This window comes from Strix uralensis, chromosome 1 (genome assembly GCF_047716275.1).
Source record: "Strix uralensis isolate ZFMK-TIS-50842 chromosome 1, bStrUra1, whole genome shotgun sequence".
Classification (NCBI taxonomy): Eukaryota; Metazoa; Chordata; class Aves; order Strigiformes; family Strigidae; genus Strix; species Strix uralensis.
In genome coordinates, this window is record NC_133972.1 from 23,434,317 (window position 1) to 23,452,306 (window position 17,990).

General features: G+C 42.7%; 1 protein-coding gene across 4 annotated transcripts in view; it reads right to left on the bottom strand.

The window, feature by feature from the left end:
• Positions 1–17,990, bottom strand: part of TMEM108 (transmembrane protein 108) — a 173,783-nt gene that overhangs the window by 15,435 nt on the left and 140,358 nt on the right. Inside the window, exon 1 of one of the 4 annotated variants that reach the window (XM_074891699.1) lies at positions 2,935–3,420. The exons of the other annotated variants lie outside the window; for them this stretch is intronic. Coding sequence (XP_074747800.1) covers positions 2,935–2,947 — 13 coding nt within the window. The 5' untranslated portion in view covers positions 2,948–3,420. Of the gene's footprint in view, positions 1–2,934; positions 3,421–17,990 lie in introns of those variants that run through there. 4 annotated transcript variants of the gene reach the window in all.

Here is a 17,990-nt window from a genome sequence, read left to right on the forward strand (position 1 = left end):
TGAGGATATGCAATGTCTTACAAAGTGGGATTCTTATTGAGGTCCCTGATAGTAGACTGCCCTGTGTGGCAACTTTGGCTTAAGCCTAAGAAAATGATAATCTGAATTTCTCTACTAAGGGACAGAAGGCATTTGACACAGAAATAGACTTAACCAACCCCTTCCAATTTCTTCCTTTCCCAACCTCTGTCTCTGCTTCACAAATGCACCCACACTGAGAAAAGGGCCATGGTGGGTACTACGCCAATCATCCCCTGCTGCCTCAGCTTACCCTCAGTCAGACTACCACTGAAAGGAACCCTTCTGGTTGCTATCAAGTTGTCACGGCTGAAGTTTTGATATCCCAAGTGAGATGGTACATAGCAGATGCTCTTGGTCAGTTCAAAGCACTGTCCTACAGCTCTTTGCCAAAATCCTTCAGTTTTGGCTGCCTAAGACTTTTAGGATTGATCCTCGAGCATGAGCCTTTTGGGGTAGGGACTGGCAGTCCTTACTATCTGCTGGCATAATGGTAATAGAGACTGATGTAAGCACATTATAGCAAATAACAATAATTAATTATATTTTCAAAGGTAAGTTCACACCATTTTTTCATAATGGTTCACACCGTTTTTTCATAAGGGGCCATTTCTAAGGTATAGGAGCTCATGCTCAGAAGGGGTCAAATGGGTTTGGCTTTTAAATGCTGTGTGTCAAATTCCCACTTCTGGAGTCTAATTTTACGACTACATTAAAACCATTCAACCCCAGTGAGAAGGCTGATTGACCTGACATCTCTGTGGTGTGAACTGTGTCATCCTGTGGTCTTGCATAGTGCACCAAGAAAGGAATATTAAATACAAAATGAATTAACTCCAGGATGAAGCACAGCAGAGTGACAGCAAAGTGTACACAGAGGGTGCCAATGTGCATTTAGCCATAAAAACTTCCTGACAACATGGTGCAATGGTTCAAATCTCAACAGGATCTCCCTGCAGTGCTTCTTCCCACCGTACACTCACACGGGGAGTCCAGAAATGGTGTACAGTTGTGTACGTGAAGAAAATGAAGGCATGCCTTTACAGCAATGTTTTAAAAGACTGCAGTTGATGTCCTCAGCCAGTCTCAGAGAAGTTTGCTTTTCCAGACTATGAAATCCGCAGGGTACTACCGTTTGGGAACTTCCTCACGACCCTTTTATTTGCATGCAGGAGGCAGAACTGCCTCCCTCCAAACCAGAAAAACAAAGTGATTTGGGTCCCAGCAACTGATGTTCTTTGACTGTTTTATCTCAGGACCTCAGGAACCCCCACTAGGAGCCAGTATCCTGGCACAGGACACCATTTAAAGGCTTCATTTAGCAGTTAATACCACCTAGTGCTGCATGGGGCACTTCATGAGCACTTCGAGAACAGCCTTTTTGCATGACATGGCAGAGCAGGCATGCGGCTGTCAAGTCAGCTCACGCGTTCAGCCTCCCCGGGGCAATGCCTTTAAACAACACAAACTTATGTAACTTCTGATCTAAAGCCTGTGGAAGGGTTCCCAATTATTTTATTGGGCTTTGGACCAAGTCCTAATCGCCAGAGATACAGTGGAAACTTTTGAGCTGCACATTCACATTTTCTACAGCAAATGAATATGCACAATGAGCTCAGTCTGGTGTTTGACCCCTTCTGGCCTTTGCTACCTCAGACCTTGCAGCAAGACAAACAGAGCCACCCTGAGCAGTACTTGGCAAACATTTTTGCTCTAGGAAGTCAAGAAGAGCTTTTTGTGCAGAGACCTACTGCTGGACTCATTATTTCGGACTGCTGTGGGCAAGGGAAGCAAAGGGAGCCATCCTACAAAGGACCCATTATCTACAGACCCAGGGCTTGGGTATGGGATGCAGAAGCCTCGCCGTACAACTAACAGTCTTGACTTACTAATAGCGAGAGAAGGTTGTGCAAAACCTGTCCAAAGCAACAGCAATGTTATCGTTGTAACGAAAGCTTTCTTCACAACACTATTAACTTCTCATGTGTCTCTCAGCAAACCTAAAACGTTACAGGGAGCAAAATGAATCTTTAATACATGGAAACTGTGCAGAAAGTATATATTATTAATTTTGTTATGGTCATTTTTGTTATGGTCATTTCTTCATAATCTGTCAAAGCAATATGATTTTCACTCACAATAAAGCAGCCTTTGTACAAACAAAGAGTTAAGCAAATGAGGGAAGAAAAAGTAGGTTACTCTGCACAGAAGATTTCTCTTCCCTGCCTATCAGTAGCTGTCATGCCAGAACTCCCAGATATTAACTTACAAGTGATTGTATGTTTTCCCTTGTAAGTATTAGACAGGATGATCAACCCCCAACTTCAACACACAAGGTATTTGGTAAAATACAGGGAATGAGACACAAAGAACAGCAGCCCTCTTTGCAGTAACATAAAACAGCATCAGCAGAAGTGCTGGAAATCACATGTACAAACACAAATTAAGCGGTACTCGCTGACACTCCCTGTCCAACAACAAGTAATGGTAGCTACAGTTTTTATGTGGCAAGATGTCCTGGTCCTTTAATGATAAAAAACATTGCAGAACACTATTATTGCTTCTAAGATGCACTTCCATCACAGACTTTGAGAGAGTGAGCCTGTAAATCAGAATTAAATTCTGGTCCTCCAGGGAGTTAAACAATGGGTGATACAAATAGGACAGTGTCGTGCAGTTACAGAGCAGGCAGCTCCCAATTCATTCTCACACTGCACTAGAGACTCGCAGATACTGTGGGAATAAGTGCTTTAGAAATGCTTCAGATCCCCTATTCAGCTAAATATATACAGACATCCGAGCTGTTGAACCTTGTGAAAAGACTTACTGACAATCTAGGACAACAGTAATTACTGAGAGGAGGGTAATAAAAAGAAAGAGCCTGACTCTAGCTGCTTGTTCAAGGCAATCACTTACCTGAAAATATCATTTGGACTTGTCAGCAGACATCCTCACCTGCTCACATCACACAGATTTGGAAGCTTCATCCCTCAGTAGAAAAAGGAAAAATACATCTCCCTAATGAGGCAGCAGCACGCAGGAGTTGCTGTTATTGTTGGAACTGGTTTGGAGGAATGAGGACAGAGACAGCCCAGGCAGGCGTGTCTTGCGGGGCTGTGCAGCAAGAGGGCTCGCTCCTTTATGGAGCACCTTTGCAACTGCAAGGCAAGATTACTTACTGAGCTAGTCCCCCTCTCTGCCAGTAGATAGAAGGGCTGCTTGGTATTCCAGCTTGGTTTTCCATCAAGTCCAGATACAGTTTGTCTGACACGGGTCTATTCAGATGCCAGAGGATTGCTGGCAGTTCTCGGTTTCTGGGAACAAAACAGCAACAAGCACCCCAGCTGCACACCCTTGTGAGGCTGTTCAGTCCCTATTTCAAGGCAGAGTGCCCTCCCTCCAGTGCAATGTTTAGCTTTTTGTGTGTGGATGGATTTTACAGATCTACCTCCTGCTTCTGTACCTCCACCAGACTTTCCACTTCATTCAATTATCTCTAATGATATTAATATTCCTGTCAGAGGAAAATATGGGGAATGAAATAGCGCTCTTCTTCTCTCCTTCTCCTTCCCTGGCATTGTAATGCATGTTCTGTATTTTATTTCTTCACTCCTCAGTGGTAAATGGGAAAATTCTACTTTGTAACCATAAAGAAGTCCACAGATCCTGTGATTTCTAAAGCCATAATCCTGAGTCCCTTCTTCCATTTCTTCTTTTTTCTGTGTCTCTCTTTTTTTTTCTGGCACAGCTGGGTGTCTGGAAGAACACACTGCCTGAAGAGCACAAAAATGTGCCCTGTGCAGCCAACTATCAATCCCTCAAAAGGCACAGGCAAACGGTAGAACAGCGACAAGTTGGGGGCTTCTTGAGAGCAGTGTAGGAATCCCCCTGGAGCCAGCAGGCAATCCCCACTACTCAGTCTTTGATTCAGAGTCCCTGTTGTATCCAGAGGTGCTGCAACAGCCCGAGCAGTAGGTTATATGGGCTCCTCACAAAATTCATTCCTAATATTTTGCTAGAGAGAAAAGCCAGTTCCTCCTTCTCTCTTACCATACCTTACTATCTGAGAAGATCCTTCTTTTTTCAGGCCTTGGGATACAAGCATGTTGCAGCCAGACTTCTTTTTTGACATTGTGGCCAAATCAGAAAGGAACGATGCTGTGATGATAGGTTTAAGATTCAGCAGCACTAGCAGCTACAGGGCCTCCGACAGTGACCCCAGTGCTGATTTTTGGGGACTGAAGTCCCTATCAGGAAGGCTAGGCAGGTACATATATTGTAGCACAAGTATATTTTACCCATAGTTACACAAAATCTCTTTTCACAGCCATGATCATTTCAAGGAGAACATGGAAAGACAGAGTACAAATAATAATCTTGGATGTGCTTTGCAGCTCTCATGATGATGCTCCTTTTCTCCCTGACATTTGCAGTTTACTTTTCATCCTTACTGTTTCCAGTCTGAAGGTTTTTCTAAATAAAGATATTTAGTGCATTATAAAAAAAATTGGTCCTTACAAATATCAGCTTGTTTAGCAGTTTCTAGAACTCAGGGCTGATCAAGAGCTGGCTGCTGAAACAATGATTTAGCACGAAGCTGCAGCTGGCGTAACAAGAGAACCATGCCACATATTTTAACCTCTGCTGGAGGATTCGCCACATCTGTAAGTAGTAACTCACTACAGATTTCTTCCCTCTGTGCTGTCATGGATGGAAACACATGGCTCAAAACTGCAGAGACCATCGTTTGGAATTTCAGATGAAAACTCTTCATAAGGACAGAAGCTCTGTGCATTCCCTTGTCCAAAACCACATGGAACAAACCAAAAATAATTTTAAGAGCACACAAGTGTTCCTTGGTCTGACAGCTCCCCCCTCACACAAAGCTTGTCCAGCCCCAGCTTTGCAAATGCACATCCCTTCATATCCAGCCTTTACTTGGCAGCAGTTTTTGTTGGCAGGATGCTGTTGCCAAGGGAGACAGAAAGGATGTGCAGCTGGCTTTTCTTTCACCTGCACTTAGTGCTGCTGATCCTATTTATGTTACTGCAGAACCTTTGGCTTCTAAGAGACCTACCATCAATGTCACTGGACCTTTTGAAGAGTCTTGACAATGACACAAATAGCTGTGGCCTCTGATCGAAAGCTTAAAATAGCATCTTGCCGAAGAGAGGATGTAGTTGGTGTCACAGATGCTGACTCAAGCAAGGGTATCCATTTCACAAGCAACAATAAGAAGGGGGAAAGGAGGATTCAAAGCTATCTTAAAAAGGTTTCTGACAACTCCCCAAAACAGCGAGTAACTTCAGATATGTAGAAGTTACACGTTTAGTCTAAGGTAGCCATGGTTCTGGCAGGCAATTCACCCCATCCACAGATTGATTAGTACCCCAGAGAGGTTCCTCTCCTGCCATTAGGAAAAGAGGTCACATAGAGGAGGATGAGCTTTAACTAGATGTCCAGTTTTCAGGCGATGAAAATTAGGTGAGATGAATCCCACCTCGTATCCCTCTATCTATTTAGATGGCATCATCATAAAGCAAACCAAGCATTTGTTTAGTGCAATAAAGGGATAAATAAAAGTGATGTTTGAAAAGATGAAATGTAGTCTCTGTATTGCAATACTTCCCAGGAGAGGAAATCCCACTGCTTTCGACATTCAGAACCAGTTTCTACTGAACACCAGACAACAAGCCTTAGAGAGCAACACTTCATTGGCATGAAGAGTAGACTAGAGCAGGGCCTGGCAGCCTTTCCATCATAATGTGTTAGGAAGCATTTTTCTTTCTGATATTAGAGGATAAGTGGGCAAGAACTAATTCAGCTGAAGCTAGGAGCTGCTGCCTCTCAAAGAAACAGCACGCTACTGATCAGCTGCGCCTGACCCCTGCAAGGCAAGATGTCTGGCACCTGCTGAACTGGAAAGCAGCAGGTAGCATGAGGAAGTAGGAGCCATGTCTTCATGCATAAGCCTTTTTCCAAAAAATCACAGCTCCTAGACCTGCTGCACTCCTTTCAAAATCCTCCCACTTGCAGTTGGAGATAACCAAGTCAGAGGCTTTTGATTCCAGCACCCGATGATATGTCTTTTCTAAACCTAATTTCTTCATGACTAAGCCTCCAGCTCTAAGTAATTTACACTGACTTACCTATCAATCAAGGATGCTTATTCTAGACTCAGGATTCTCTTTCATTACAGCACAGTCATTTTTAGGTTGTCTTTTCTAAGGAAACATTTATAGGAACAGGTTGTCTATTCCTCTGTCTGTCTTTCCCAGTAACTTCTGATCCATGGCTCATTTCAAATATTGTAACACACTGTATGACAACTGGCGAGGAGGCAGAGCAGAGCGCCCTACTCGTGGATCCCTCTGCTTCGATGATGCAGACTTTTTTTTTTTCTCTGCTTGCAAAAGCTGTGCTTAAATTCTCCAGCTGCAGGTACAGAAATGTTGATACTGCAACCAGAAGGGATGTTACAGTTCTGCATAGGCTGACTAACTTATAAAAATCCTGAAGGTATTCCAGTCATTTCATCTGTTCACCAAAAGTGATTTGGATGATTTATTACTTATGCCCCCTTTAAACACATTATTACATCCAAGTGCCTGGTTATCCTTATGCTTGATCTCCAATGAGAGCTTGCAATGAGGAGCTCGCAGTGATCTGTTATGTGAGCAGGTAACACACAATTAGAAAGTAACTATTATATTTACCTGCAGGAAAGCTTTACTCTGATGTTTTGACCATTCCCCGGTTGAAGGAAAAGGGACATTGTGCCTCAGAGTAAGTAAATGGGGAGGGGGGTGGGGGTGCTTATGCAAGTATTCATTGTCTCAGTTTATCATCTGGACAAGTGAGAACCAAACCAGGTCAGGATCAAAGGAGTCAGCATTTCCAGTATGGCTACTGGTTTGGGGGTACAAAAGGTCAGATGTGAATGGGAATAATTCCCAAGGTGGACTTGGGCTATAAAAGGTAGTGAGAATTTCCATGCCCAGATTTTCTTGTGTGAACACAGTCCGAGGATGTAAGGTTACACGTAAATCATCCAGAAAGGCTGTAACATGCTGCTCTTATTATCTGCTGGGTTATACAGGGCTAGCAAAGCCTCTGGAGTGGATGTAAGGTTGCTAGGGAAAGAAGTGAGCTGTTACTTTTCATTTCTGCTCACCCTTCCTACAGACTAGTGTCAGCTTTCTTTTGGCTTCTGGAACAAAAGTTTGTACTGCCTCTTAGCTGTCTTGAGTTGAACCTGGCTTCAGCTACAGCTGATTTCAGAATAACCTAGATGTTCATCATTGCCCAGCTGCACTGAGCCATATGGGTGCTCCGTGAACTGCTCTTCAAGGAGGTCTGCTGATGGACCGAGGGGGTCAGTGAAGCCCCTCCACAGCCTGCAAAAAATGGAGCTGCATGCTTGAATCTCAAGAGTGTCAGGCATGTATGTTGCACTAGGACACACAAAGATAAAAGGGAAAGATCAAATTCCCATCTTGAAAATATCAGCTGCTCACTGCAGAGATGAAGAAAGGGGTTTTGGCTCCATTAGGTGAATTGCAAGATTGCACAGGTATTGAGATATGGATTTTTTGCCATCCTTTGAAGCTGAGTATTGGTCTGGAAGGAACGATGGTCCAACTTGGTGTAGAACTCCTATGTTCTTGCAAGTAAGGTCAGAGCAGCAGCTGGATATAATTTCTGCTAATGAGAGCAGGACTCTGCTGCTTATATTTCACTCAGTGTTATTGCTCCTGAATTAGATTCAAGAGGTGGAGATATGCAATATCTATCCACAAAGAACATAAGGGTGAGATGACATGGTGATACAGCGTACTTGATTAGTCAGGGGATCAGTAATTCAAGTGGAAATACATATGGAGTTAGGAAGAGGATCTCAATTTATAAAAATATACTCTATCAACGCTACAATTCATTCACTTCTGCAATTCTTATTTCCTATTCAGCATGAATGCAGTTACACAAGAAAGTAAAATGTTTCATCTTTCTGCATGGATGGTTTCTTTTTACATGCACATTTGCATCTTTTAAAAAAAATCCCACTACCAATATGTGTGTCCTTTGAAATGTTAGTTTGGACATGTGTTGGTCTTCCATTTTCAGAGGAACACATTGCATATCCAAAACATCATTTACATTCAATGGTTTAAGTGTTCATAGTGGACTCAGGTCATTAGAGTTTCATCCTGCCTTAAATGTGACAGGCTGGAACTGTTGTATGTGCTTCTTTATACCATCAACATAGAATCATTGTTTGGAATAACAGTAATAATAATGAACATAACCCTTATCACAGCATTATTTGCACAGTACTTAACAAGTAAGATATTTTATTTGTCTGCCATTTCTGGTTAAACCTGCCTCTATTTATATTCAGGAGAGAATCTACCTCACCCACCCCTGAAATGTCATCACCTCCATGCTTAATTTTATTTTGGAAGGAAATTGGACTGACAACCCTAACAACTTCTGATTATTCACAGAACAGCCCTTGTGAAGAGATTAAATGTACCAGCTTTTGCATGTTGCCCTGTCAGCACACAGCCCTTTAGGGATCTTCTCTTGATGTGAAAGTTAGCTCAGCCTCAATGTTCATTCATCCTTGACTTCTGTTTCGTTAATACCAGTTATGTTGTTGGTGATATGACATGGACATCTTATCTCTCTCCTTCGCCCTCCAGCAACTACACTGGGAGCCTCATTTTATTTCAGTCATGCTATTACATAGTTCCCAAAGCATGGTACTTACTCTTCAGCTACTGCTGATGGGGGCTGGAGTCAACAGGCAAACCAGAAAGGGGCTGTTCTCCTACCTCTCCCCTGCACCATCTTCCCTCTGGGAGCACCATGGCTGTGCGATGCTGCAAAGCAACCCTGGGTGGCTACTGAGAGCACCAACTTCTCAGACACCTCTGCCTTTACTGTAAACGTGCAGCCTGGGTGTCCCGTGCTGAGAAAGCATTGCAGGAGCGAAGTCCTGAGGTGCTTGTCCTAATGCTTTGCTGTGTGATGTGTCTCTAGCCCTGTGATCTAACTGCTCTGCTCTTGAAGGCTATTGACTTTTTCTGGTGGAAGGGCAGAAATGCCAGCCACCTAATGGGAACATTTGATTTTTGGTAGTTTCAGTGCCAACCTCAGAGGTAGCGGCACCTGGCTTCACTGCACTGCCCTTAATATGTGTGACTGTCTGGGTCCCAGGGAGGGCTTGAGATTTCCTAACGCATCGACAACAAACTTCAAACACAGCTGTAGGTTGTTTCCTCAGAAATGATGCAAGTACAAATATACCCAGTGGTGCATTTGGAAAGACAAATTCATCTCTGAAATAGCTAATAACATTTTTTTACTGCTTACACTGCTCTGATCCAGGCTTTCCTTGGTCTGGACTTCATTTATTAATATACAAAACATAACCTTGAAACTAGGGCGCAGCAGAGCTAATGACAAACGAAGAACTTTCTGTTACAGCACTTTGAATGAACTACAATTAAACATCACTCTGGGTCCTCAACAGACAGATGCTGGAAGAGCTGTGTGGCAGTCAGATGTTACATTCCCATGAAATGCAATGATAATACTGACATAAGTGTCTTGTTGTCACACTTTTGCCTTATTACATTTTCCCTTTCCTCTCTCTCTCTTTTTAAGCATTCTCAGCTGTCATTTCACCCAAGCAGTAAAATTATTCTCACAGTAAAGTGCAATATCGGAAAGCAATTCTGTTTGGAGACAGAGCACTAAGTGTGGCCTCTCAGTGTTAAAGCTGCAGGAGAACATCAGTCTTTGCATTAACATTAATACCATGACTAAGAGAATATATTAACAACAGCCTTAGTAAAGGTCAGGACACCGAGAGGAAGGAATATCAAGAAGCATTATATGAAGGACATAATTTTAAGATAAAGTGCTGAGTTTCAGCCCCACTCAATATGAGTTGAAAGGACGGGATGGAAATAAATAACAGAAGGCTTGCTTGAAGGACCAATTCCAGGACTGTTGATAGCAGTATCAGGAAAAGTCCACTGGGACATATGGTGGCTTCTGCTGCACCAGTGTAAATCCAGGACAACTCCTCTGCAATTAGTAAAATATTTCAGCATACCAGTGACTCTGAGAGGAGATCATATGAAACACTAAAGAAACCAGCAGAAGTAAAACATGGTTGGGAGCTGAAGACCAATGACCAAATGAGAAGTAAGAAACAATCTGAAGATTAATGGCAATTAAGAACTGGAAGGAGTAGTCAAAGGAGCGGAGGGGCTCATCTTTTGTTCTCTTCAAATCTGGGTGCTGGGTGGGCCACCTGAAGCTGTCATGACAGTTCAGCACAACCACTGCTTGGGTGTTTAATTCCCTCCTTTACCTGGTTTGTTGGAAATCATTGTTTCAGTCAAATGGGAGATTGAAATAAAACTCAAGTACCTGCATACCAAAGATGTGGAAAGCAGCTGCTTGGCCCAAGATTATTCACAATGAGTAACTTGTATGTAGTTGCTAAAAACAAGTTATCTGGCATGAACCAAGTTCAGTGGCTGAAATGCCTAAGATAACAAGAAACCCACCTAAGGTTGTATTTTGATGCAGCCAGAATCCAACTTCTTGTTTTGCGAGCTGCCTCAGCAAGACACTGGAGGAAAACTTGCTTCCATCTGATGTTGGTGGTATCACCCACATGCCAGAAGCCTCATACCAGCGTGGGAGCAGGCAGATAAAGCAGAGGGAGCAGCAAAATCAACACGTACCTTTGCTGTTACAGGCCTAAACCACAGAAGATTTTTGAGGGGACATTCAGCATGCAGCTCTTTATGCAGATACATTACTCTCCCATTCTACCATGCTTATTTAGTGTATATTTATTCAAAAGTGCCCCTGCTGGGAACTGCTCCTGCATGCTCATTCACTGTCAATTACATTGCCAGAAACAGCAGCACCTACAGCAATGATTCTATTGAATTACAACTATTTCCTTAAGATGACCTTGGGTCCGAGATATTTATCATGAGAGTAATAAAACAAAAAGAGAAAAAACTGACACAGCAACAGTTTGCAACAATTTGTTTGTGAAGATGGTGTGATTTGAGCTTGCAAATTACAGGCAAACACTTTGTACTTGCTATGGCAATATAAAGCATCTCTTACTCAGAGCTCCGTGTCAGCTTCTGCCTCTGTCTAAATTAATGCTTCCAATTAGTCCTGTTTTATTGCGCATCCATCACAGCAGATTCACTGTTAGGGCTTTGAACAATACAAATCCATATACTGGTAATTATGAAAAAATACATTTAGCAAGACGCAAATGCTTCATATTTATCAGCACTGCCTTAGGCGCTTTACAGGTTTTTTTCTGACACATTTTTAATTTCTACAGTCAGATTTGTCTTTGGGTTTAGTAACTAACTGAAGTCAAAGGCTGTGTAACTCTCTGCACTGGCCTCAGGCTTGGCTACTTCGTTTTTTCAGCACATCTCTTGAAAAATCATCTCGCTACCCATGTGCGTGTCCAAGGCAGTAACTGAGCTTCCAAGCTACGTGGCACACACCATGCAGGGGGAAAAAATATCCAGACTTATTCCTTGAAATTACATCATATTACCTAACTTATCCACTGCTATTTCCAAACTTTCTCTTTTTTTATATGTAAAATCTTTGGCACACGTTAAAAATGTATGTGGAATAGCTTAGAAAGGACTGAAGAGATAGCAAAAGGGAAGAATGTACTTAGGGCACTGACCAAAATTATGGTTCCCTAATAAGCCTGTGGTTTTGAGAGACACATAACTGTCACAATAATTATTTAACTGGGCTAAAACTTTACAGGTTTGGAGTCAGTCCAGATGTGATATTTCCAGAAGACAGGAGGAGAAGGAGTAATGTAAGGCTCAGCCCTGAACCAAAGCAGAGTCAGTGCTTGTCTCGGCTTGCTAGGGTCTCCGGAGCAGCTGGACACAAACACCACTGGAGGAGCTGCTCTTGGCAGAGCACGATTAAAAAGTGAATATGATGACAACAATTCTTATGAGTTATTTTAAAAATGACCCCTGAAAATAGAAGACATATTTATTTTTTAAAATAAAACATTACGTGGAATTGTTGGAAAGCAAAACTGACACCAAGCTTTAATGTCAGCAGGAGATTTTCACTGATTCTTTATTGCCCAGTCACCTATAGAGTGGCTCTGGAGGCACAGGGAGAGCACGACCTCCCTCCACAAGACCCTTCTGATATAAGAGGACTGTCTGAGTAGTTATCTTAACAGCTCTATCTTGCTGCCTATCGTAGACCTTGATGTGATTGTGGGACAGGGATGAAGGGGAAAGGGTGCAGCTGGAAAGCTCTGCCTCTTGGTTTCTGGAACAGCAGCAAAAGAGACATGCCCAAGGGCAGGCTGAGTCACTTCGCAGAGAGCTACTCTGCTTCATTGCTGCTTGAAAGGGAAACGTTTTAAATCTTGCTCCCTTTGTGGCTCCGGAACAACGGTCTAGGGAGAAAGACAGGGCATTACAAGCTCTGAGGCCAGGCATCAGAAGCACGTAGCATCACTGTTTTTCTACTTGCTGCTATGCAGTCATATGGGGGCCTAGGAGAAAAATCACGGGGAAATCTTAGCAGGGAAGAAACAAGTGGGTTGCTGTAGAAATTATTCTTTAAAATCTTTTAAGTTTTAGTAAAGATTCAGTTCTTTTTCTACAACAGGCTAAAGCTTGTCCTGTCTGATTCCACAGAGGCTTTTTAACTCTAGGGGGCTTTAACTTTTCCACAAAAGATGGAGATAAAGAGCCAGTGGATCACAGCTCTCTAGCCACATGGCTGGCTGGCTGGCTGGCTGGCTGGCTGGCTAGGAAAGGTTCATTTGACTCTTCCTGCAGCAGGATTTGTGGGGTGAGCAGGCCCCCACTTAGCCCTTCGTTTTCGATTCCTGGCCCAGGCAACACTCATGCTTGACCATCCTGTAGGCACTTTAGAGCAACAGACCAGACCCTCAGCTCATGTGATTCGTCTGTCCTCATTGAAACCCAAAAAGCACTGCCAACTTGGAGCCCTCCTGAGGCTGGCTCTGAACCTGGAAAGCTGCATGGCCAAGCACACTCTGTTTTTTAAAACACACTTAAAGCCAGCAGTACAGAGCAACCCCTCCAAAGCTCCAGCCTCACCATGGTGGCACAGTTCATTAACAGGATCATGTCATTGCGTGCTTCTCCCTACACCACCCTACTGAGACAGTGTTGTTGAGCTGCTAGCCTTAAACAAACATGCTGATTGCAAGGGGGAGGAGGAAAGGGAGGACAGAAGGGGAAGAGAGAAACAGAGTAGTATTTTTAGATGGTAGGACAAAATAACCAATTGTAATCTCCCTTTAAAAAAAAAAGAATCACCCATTCATTCATTCACAAGCATAAATATGATCAAACTCACCCTCCACAGAGTAAGAGTTGCTGATGGCAATGATTGCTTATGCAAATCCATTCCTAGCATACACTTCATGGTGTACATTTACATGTCCTTCCTTGATGTGTGTACGATTATGCTGAAGAGTCTTCTTGTCCAAAGATGAAATCTCTGGACTGACAAGCTGTTCCTTCTGTGTACCCACAGGCATAGGCATGCTATGGCAGCAGTTGTGGGAGAGTAAGTCTGGGCATATCAGTGTTATGTCTAATTAATGTATACCTATGTACTTCATGTTTATTTTTTGTTCATCTTTTTATCGATAAACAGATTAGAAAAAAATGTAATCTTTTATAGTTTAGGTCTAGGCTCCTCTTCCAGTAAACACATCAAGGTCTTTCATTTGTCAGAAGTTAGGAAAAACTACTGACACAGGCTGCCCAAGAAAGACAGTACCATGGATCAGATGGAGCATGCTGAGGTGGTCTGAAATGTCCATACAGCATGGTCTCCACTGGGACAGGAGATACAAATCCAGATTTGCAAGGCTCCTTGTTAGTCTCTGTTACAGACCCTGGGCAAAATCATCTCATGTGGAGGCATCATATCGACATATGGCAAGATCTCCTACCATGTATGCATGACATACAGCTTAAGATAAAATCAATTTAAAAGGATGCCTGCTCATGCAAAGTAAAGCCATAATCACATTTGCTTAACTCTGAATGTATGTCACGACAACTGAAGCTCAGCTCAGGCTTAAGGATTCAGTGCTCTGGCTCCAATTCACAAGAGGTAAAATCATCTTGAACTGAGTTGATCCCTGGTTGACACATAGACCTCAGCTAAACCCAGAGAGCCTTGCTGAGGCACATACCTGTTGGACCAAGCAGGGAGTTGTGTCGAGATGTCAGCGGTTAGTTAGGCCATTTGGCCAGGCTTCTTGTGATGGTTTAGGAGTAGGAAGTTTCGATTTCATAACTGCTGTTCATCTGCAGTCTGCCTGATACAGCACATGACAATCCAGTAACAAGCAAGGGCTGGTCTGTAAATACGCTATGGGTTTAAGGGGTTTTAATGTGTCTGTTCCCTTTAACCATTTACAGTTTACAGTGATTTTTCTTCAGTCAAGCAGCTATCTGAAGATGAAGGCATAGATTTGGTGGAATTTTGTGTGGAATTTATACGTAATTTCACGCAAGGGCTCAGCTTGACAGAAACAACAAAATTCACCTAACAAAAAACCCAAGTCAAAGGCTGGTTCAGACTCACTCAATGGATTTACATGATTGATCCCACAAAATTTTGATGAGATGTAATCTATACTTGTGTTCTGGGTTTCTAAAAAATGAAAGTTTGTCTCTCTCTCTACTGTCACCAACATGTCAAGTTGAAGCCCAAAACTGACACTTAAATGGCAGCATTAACTCTCACTCCCTGGATGGGGAAGATATTAGAGAGACCCCTGCAGATAGCAGGCTTAGAGCATAGCTGTAAGGAAGAAAAGGAAGAAGGAAGGACAAAGGAGATGTCCTAAGACAAGGAGTAGGGAGAAAGACAGAGGAAGCAAAAAGGGGAGCAGAGAAAAATAGGAATGGAAAATGGTAGAGTATACATATTTTCTTACTGAATGATACTGGATACAAGAAACATGTCCAGAATAAACAATGTTATCTGCAAAGGTTAATTGCTATATACAGCCAAATCCTATTTCTGATCATTGCACAAACCTCCCATTGACATGGCTGAGATATTTACTCCATGCTGAATGCACATTATTTACACTTCAGCCCATGGATTGGCATCAGAGCTGGAACTGGGTCTTTCATGGAGAATAAATCTGACATTCCTTCTTTCGACCCCTGTTTAACATTCTAGGAAAAACAAATTTCTTCATGAATATGTACAAAATGTGCCAAGACGAGTTCTGCCCTCGGACTGGCATTTCAGTGGGGCTGCGCTGCTGTATTTCAAAGCAAAATTTGGGCTTCGACTCTAATTGCTCCCAACTCTAGAAATATTGAATTGATTTTCTTCAGACATGAACTGTTTTCTCCTTCATCACCGAGGTCTATAAAACAAGCTGAGTTCAAATTTCCTAGCGTCAGCTGTTCTTGAGTTATGAGGGCAGAGAAGCTGCAACCGGAACAAATAGGAATAGCTGGTTTCTCTTTACGCCCACATATCATAAAAACAACCAGGCTGATTTTGCTGAGAGTTCTCAAAATATTCACCTTTAGGCTGAGGCCAAGTCTGAAAAGTACACTGCCACCCCCTGAGGAACTTTCTTGAGAAAATTAGACACAAGTGGAAAATGGGGGTAAGCCTGGAAACAGAAATCGAACTGAACCCGTAACAGTGGTTTGTTTCCACAGGGGTAATTAGGAGTTCCCACGCCTCCATCACAAATTAGCTTTGTAAGAGCTTACATGCTCCTGAGCGGGACTGTGGCTTTCTTCTTTCCTAGAAGAGACATTTTTGCTCTTAGCATCAGATAATCATAGGCTGTTTAGGATAATTTTAATCTGTTTCTTATGTCTGGCAGACAGGAACCTTGCCACAATGACTATTGGGAATGTCTGCAAGACTCTACCCAGATCCTTGCTCACTGCCTGCTCTGGCAGCCCCATCTTTCAAGTTCAGCCTCGCAGCCCAGGCCACAACCAGAACCACACAATCAGGACTCCATGCTGCTGCTCACAAAGCCTGCCCAAGGATTTTCTCATCATCCAATATATTTATGGCTTTCAAATTGAAACACATAGATCTGTTGAGAGGCCCTCACTGTACTAGGCATTGCAGGGACATTCTCGTCATCCATGTGTTCTTCAACGAACACTTGCACCCATGCTTGTCTTCTGAGCTTTGATATGAGCAAAGTAGATTTTAAAAAATTTGAGACACTGGAAGCAAAAGCCACAACTCCAAATGCTCATAATGGAGGGTTCAAGGAGGAATTTGAGTTTGGTGCTTAAAAGCCAACTTATTTTGTTGCATATAAGATACACAGACTGGCTAGAAAAGCTGTTTTAATCCTAGTTGTCCCTTTTTTGCTAAAAATTATTTGCACTTGAAAGCGTTCTGACCAGCCTAACTGCATGCACATCCTTAGCCAAAGGCAGTGGTTATAAAACACCGCATAACTACCCCATTTTACATGTCATTCCCTGGGACAGGGAATCTCTAGTACAGCATGCACCACTGAGGACATCACGTGGGGCCACCATGTGAAAACATGTTATTACTCAGATGTCACGCTGTCAAAAGTTGCAACTACTCACTGCTCTAGTGAGCCATGAATGACTTGTTCTGCTCCTGATCAAGCTCTTCTGGCAAATATAGAAATACTGAGACAGAAATGCCCATATCTAGATTACCAGAAATAGGGGTTGCCAAGCTGCCGATACACTTTTTTTTGTCTGTGATCAAGGGCAAGCACTGTAGGCAGAAGACAGCAGTTTCTCAAGGACCCAGGTGTCTGCTCTGCCATTTTTGCTTCATGCTTCTATGACAAAAAGCTTGCATAGCCCTCCTGTGTCATCCGGATTCCCTGTCAGGTTCAGCCTTGCCCTGATGCTCTGATGATGATCAGGACATAATGAGACATAAGGGGGAGCAGGATCTGCCTTTCCACAAGGCACCTGCAATGCACTGAAGTCACAGGGGTTACAAAAGCAGAGCCAGGAGCAGATTTGGACCCATTATCTTTTGGTTGTTTTGAGAAATTAATAGTGAAGCTGTTCCTCTTTAGAAAGGGGTTACAGAGTATGCATATTTATTGGGCTTTGCTCCCCAAGGTGCATACACACAACTCCCATTTAGCTACCGTGGCTGATGTGAGAATGCTGAGAGGTGGAGAGACAAATTAAGAGGAAGTTTACCATTCAGACTTTCAGTGAACATACAGCATTCCTATTTAAAAATGAAAGAATAATGGTATTTATGCAACTCAGTATTCAGCAAAACAGTAATTTAAATAGAAAAACATTACAAACCCTGAAAATAATGATATGATGCAACAGTACCAACAATTCAAAAAAAGCAGATACAATCTTGTCCAGGGACTTAGAGGACAGGGGATGAGGAAGGTCTTTTTTTTTTTTTTTGATGGGGAAAAAAAAAGTTTTTTCAAGTGGGAAAGAAGATCAGACAGATTTCAGGGAGGAGCAGAAGAGACAGACAGTCATCAGGGCTGTGGGATATATACCATTAGAGAAGATGCAGGATTTAGTTGTACTTCATATGAAATGAGTTATACTTAGTGGGCAGGTGATTTAGTGTAGGCTCACCTGCCTGGGATGTTCATGTGGAGTAGCATGTCCTGGCCTGGACTCAGCAGTCCTGGAATGTGCTTTTGCTGTCCATACAGCAAAAATAAGAATACAGAAATGATGTCTGCAGCGTAGGGAGTACTGATGCATCGCTCTGGGTTAATTTGTTTTATGGATTCACTTCCTGAACATGTCATTAATGAGTCCAGAAACCATAAATACTAAGCCTCAAGCATGCCCTGTTGCGTTGATAAGCAACTGTGAAGAGCTAAACTTGGATATCACATGAATGTT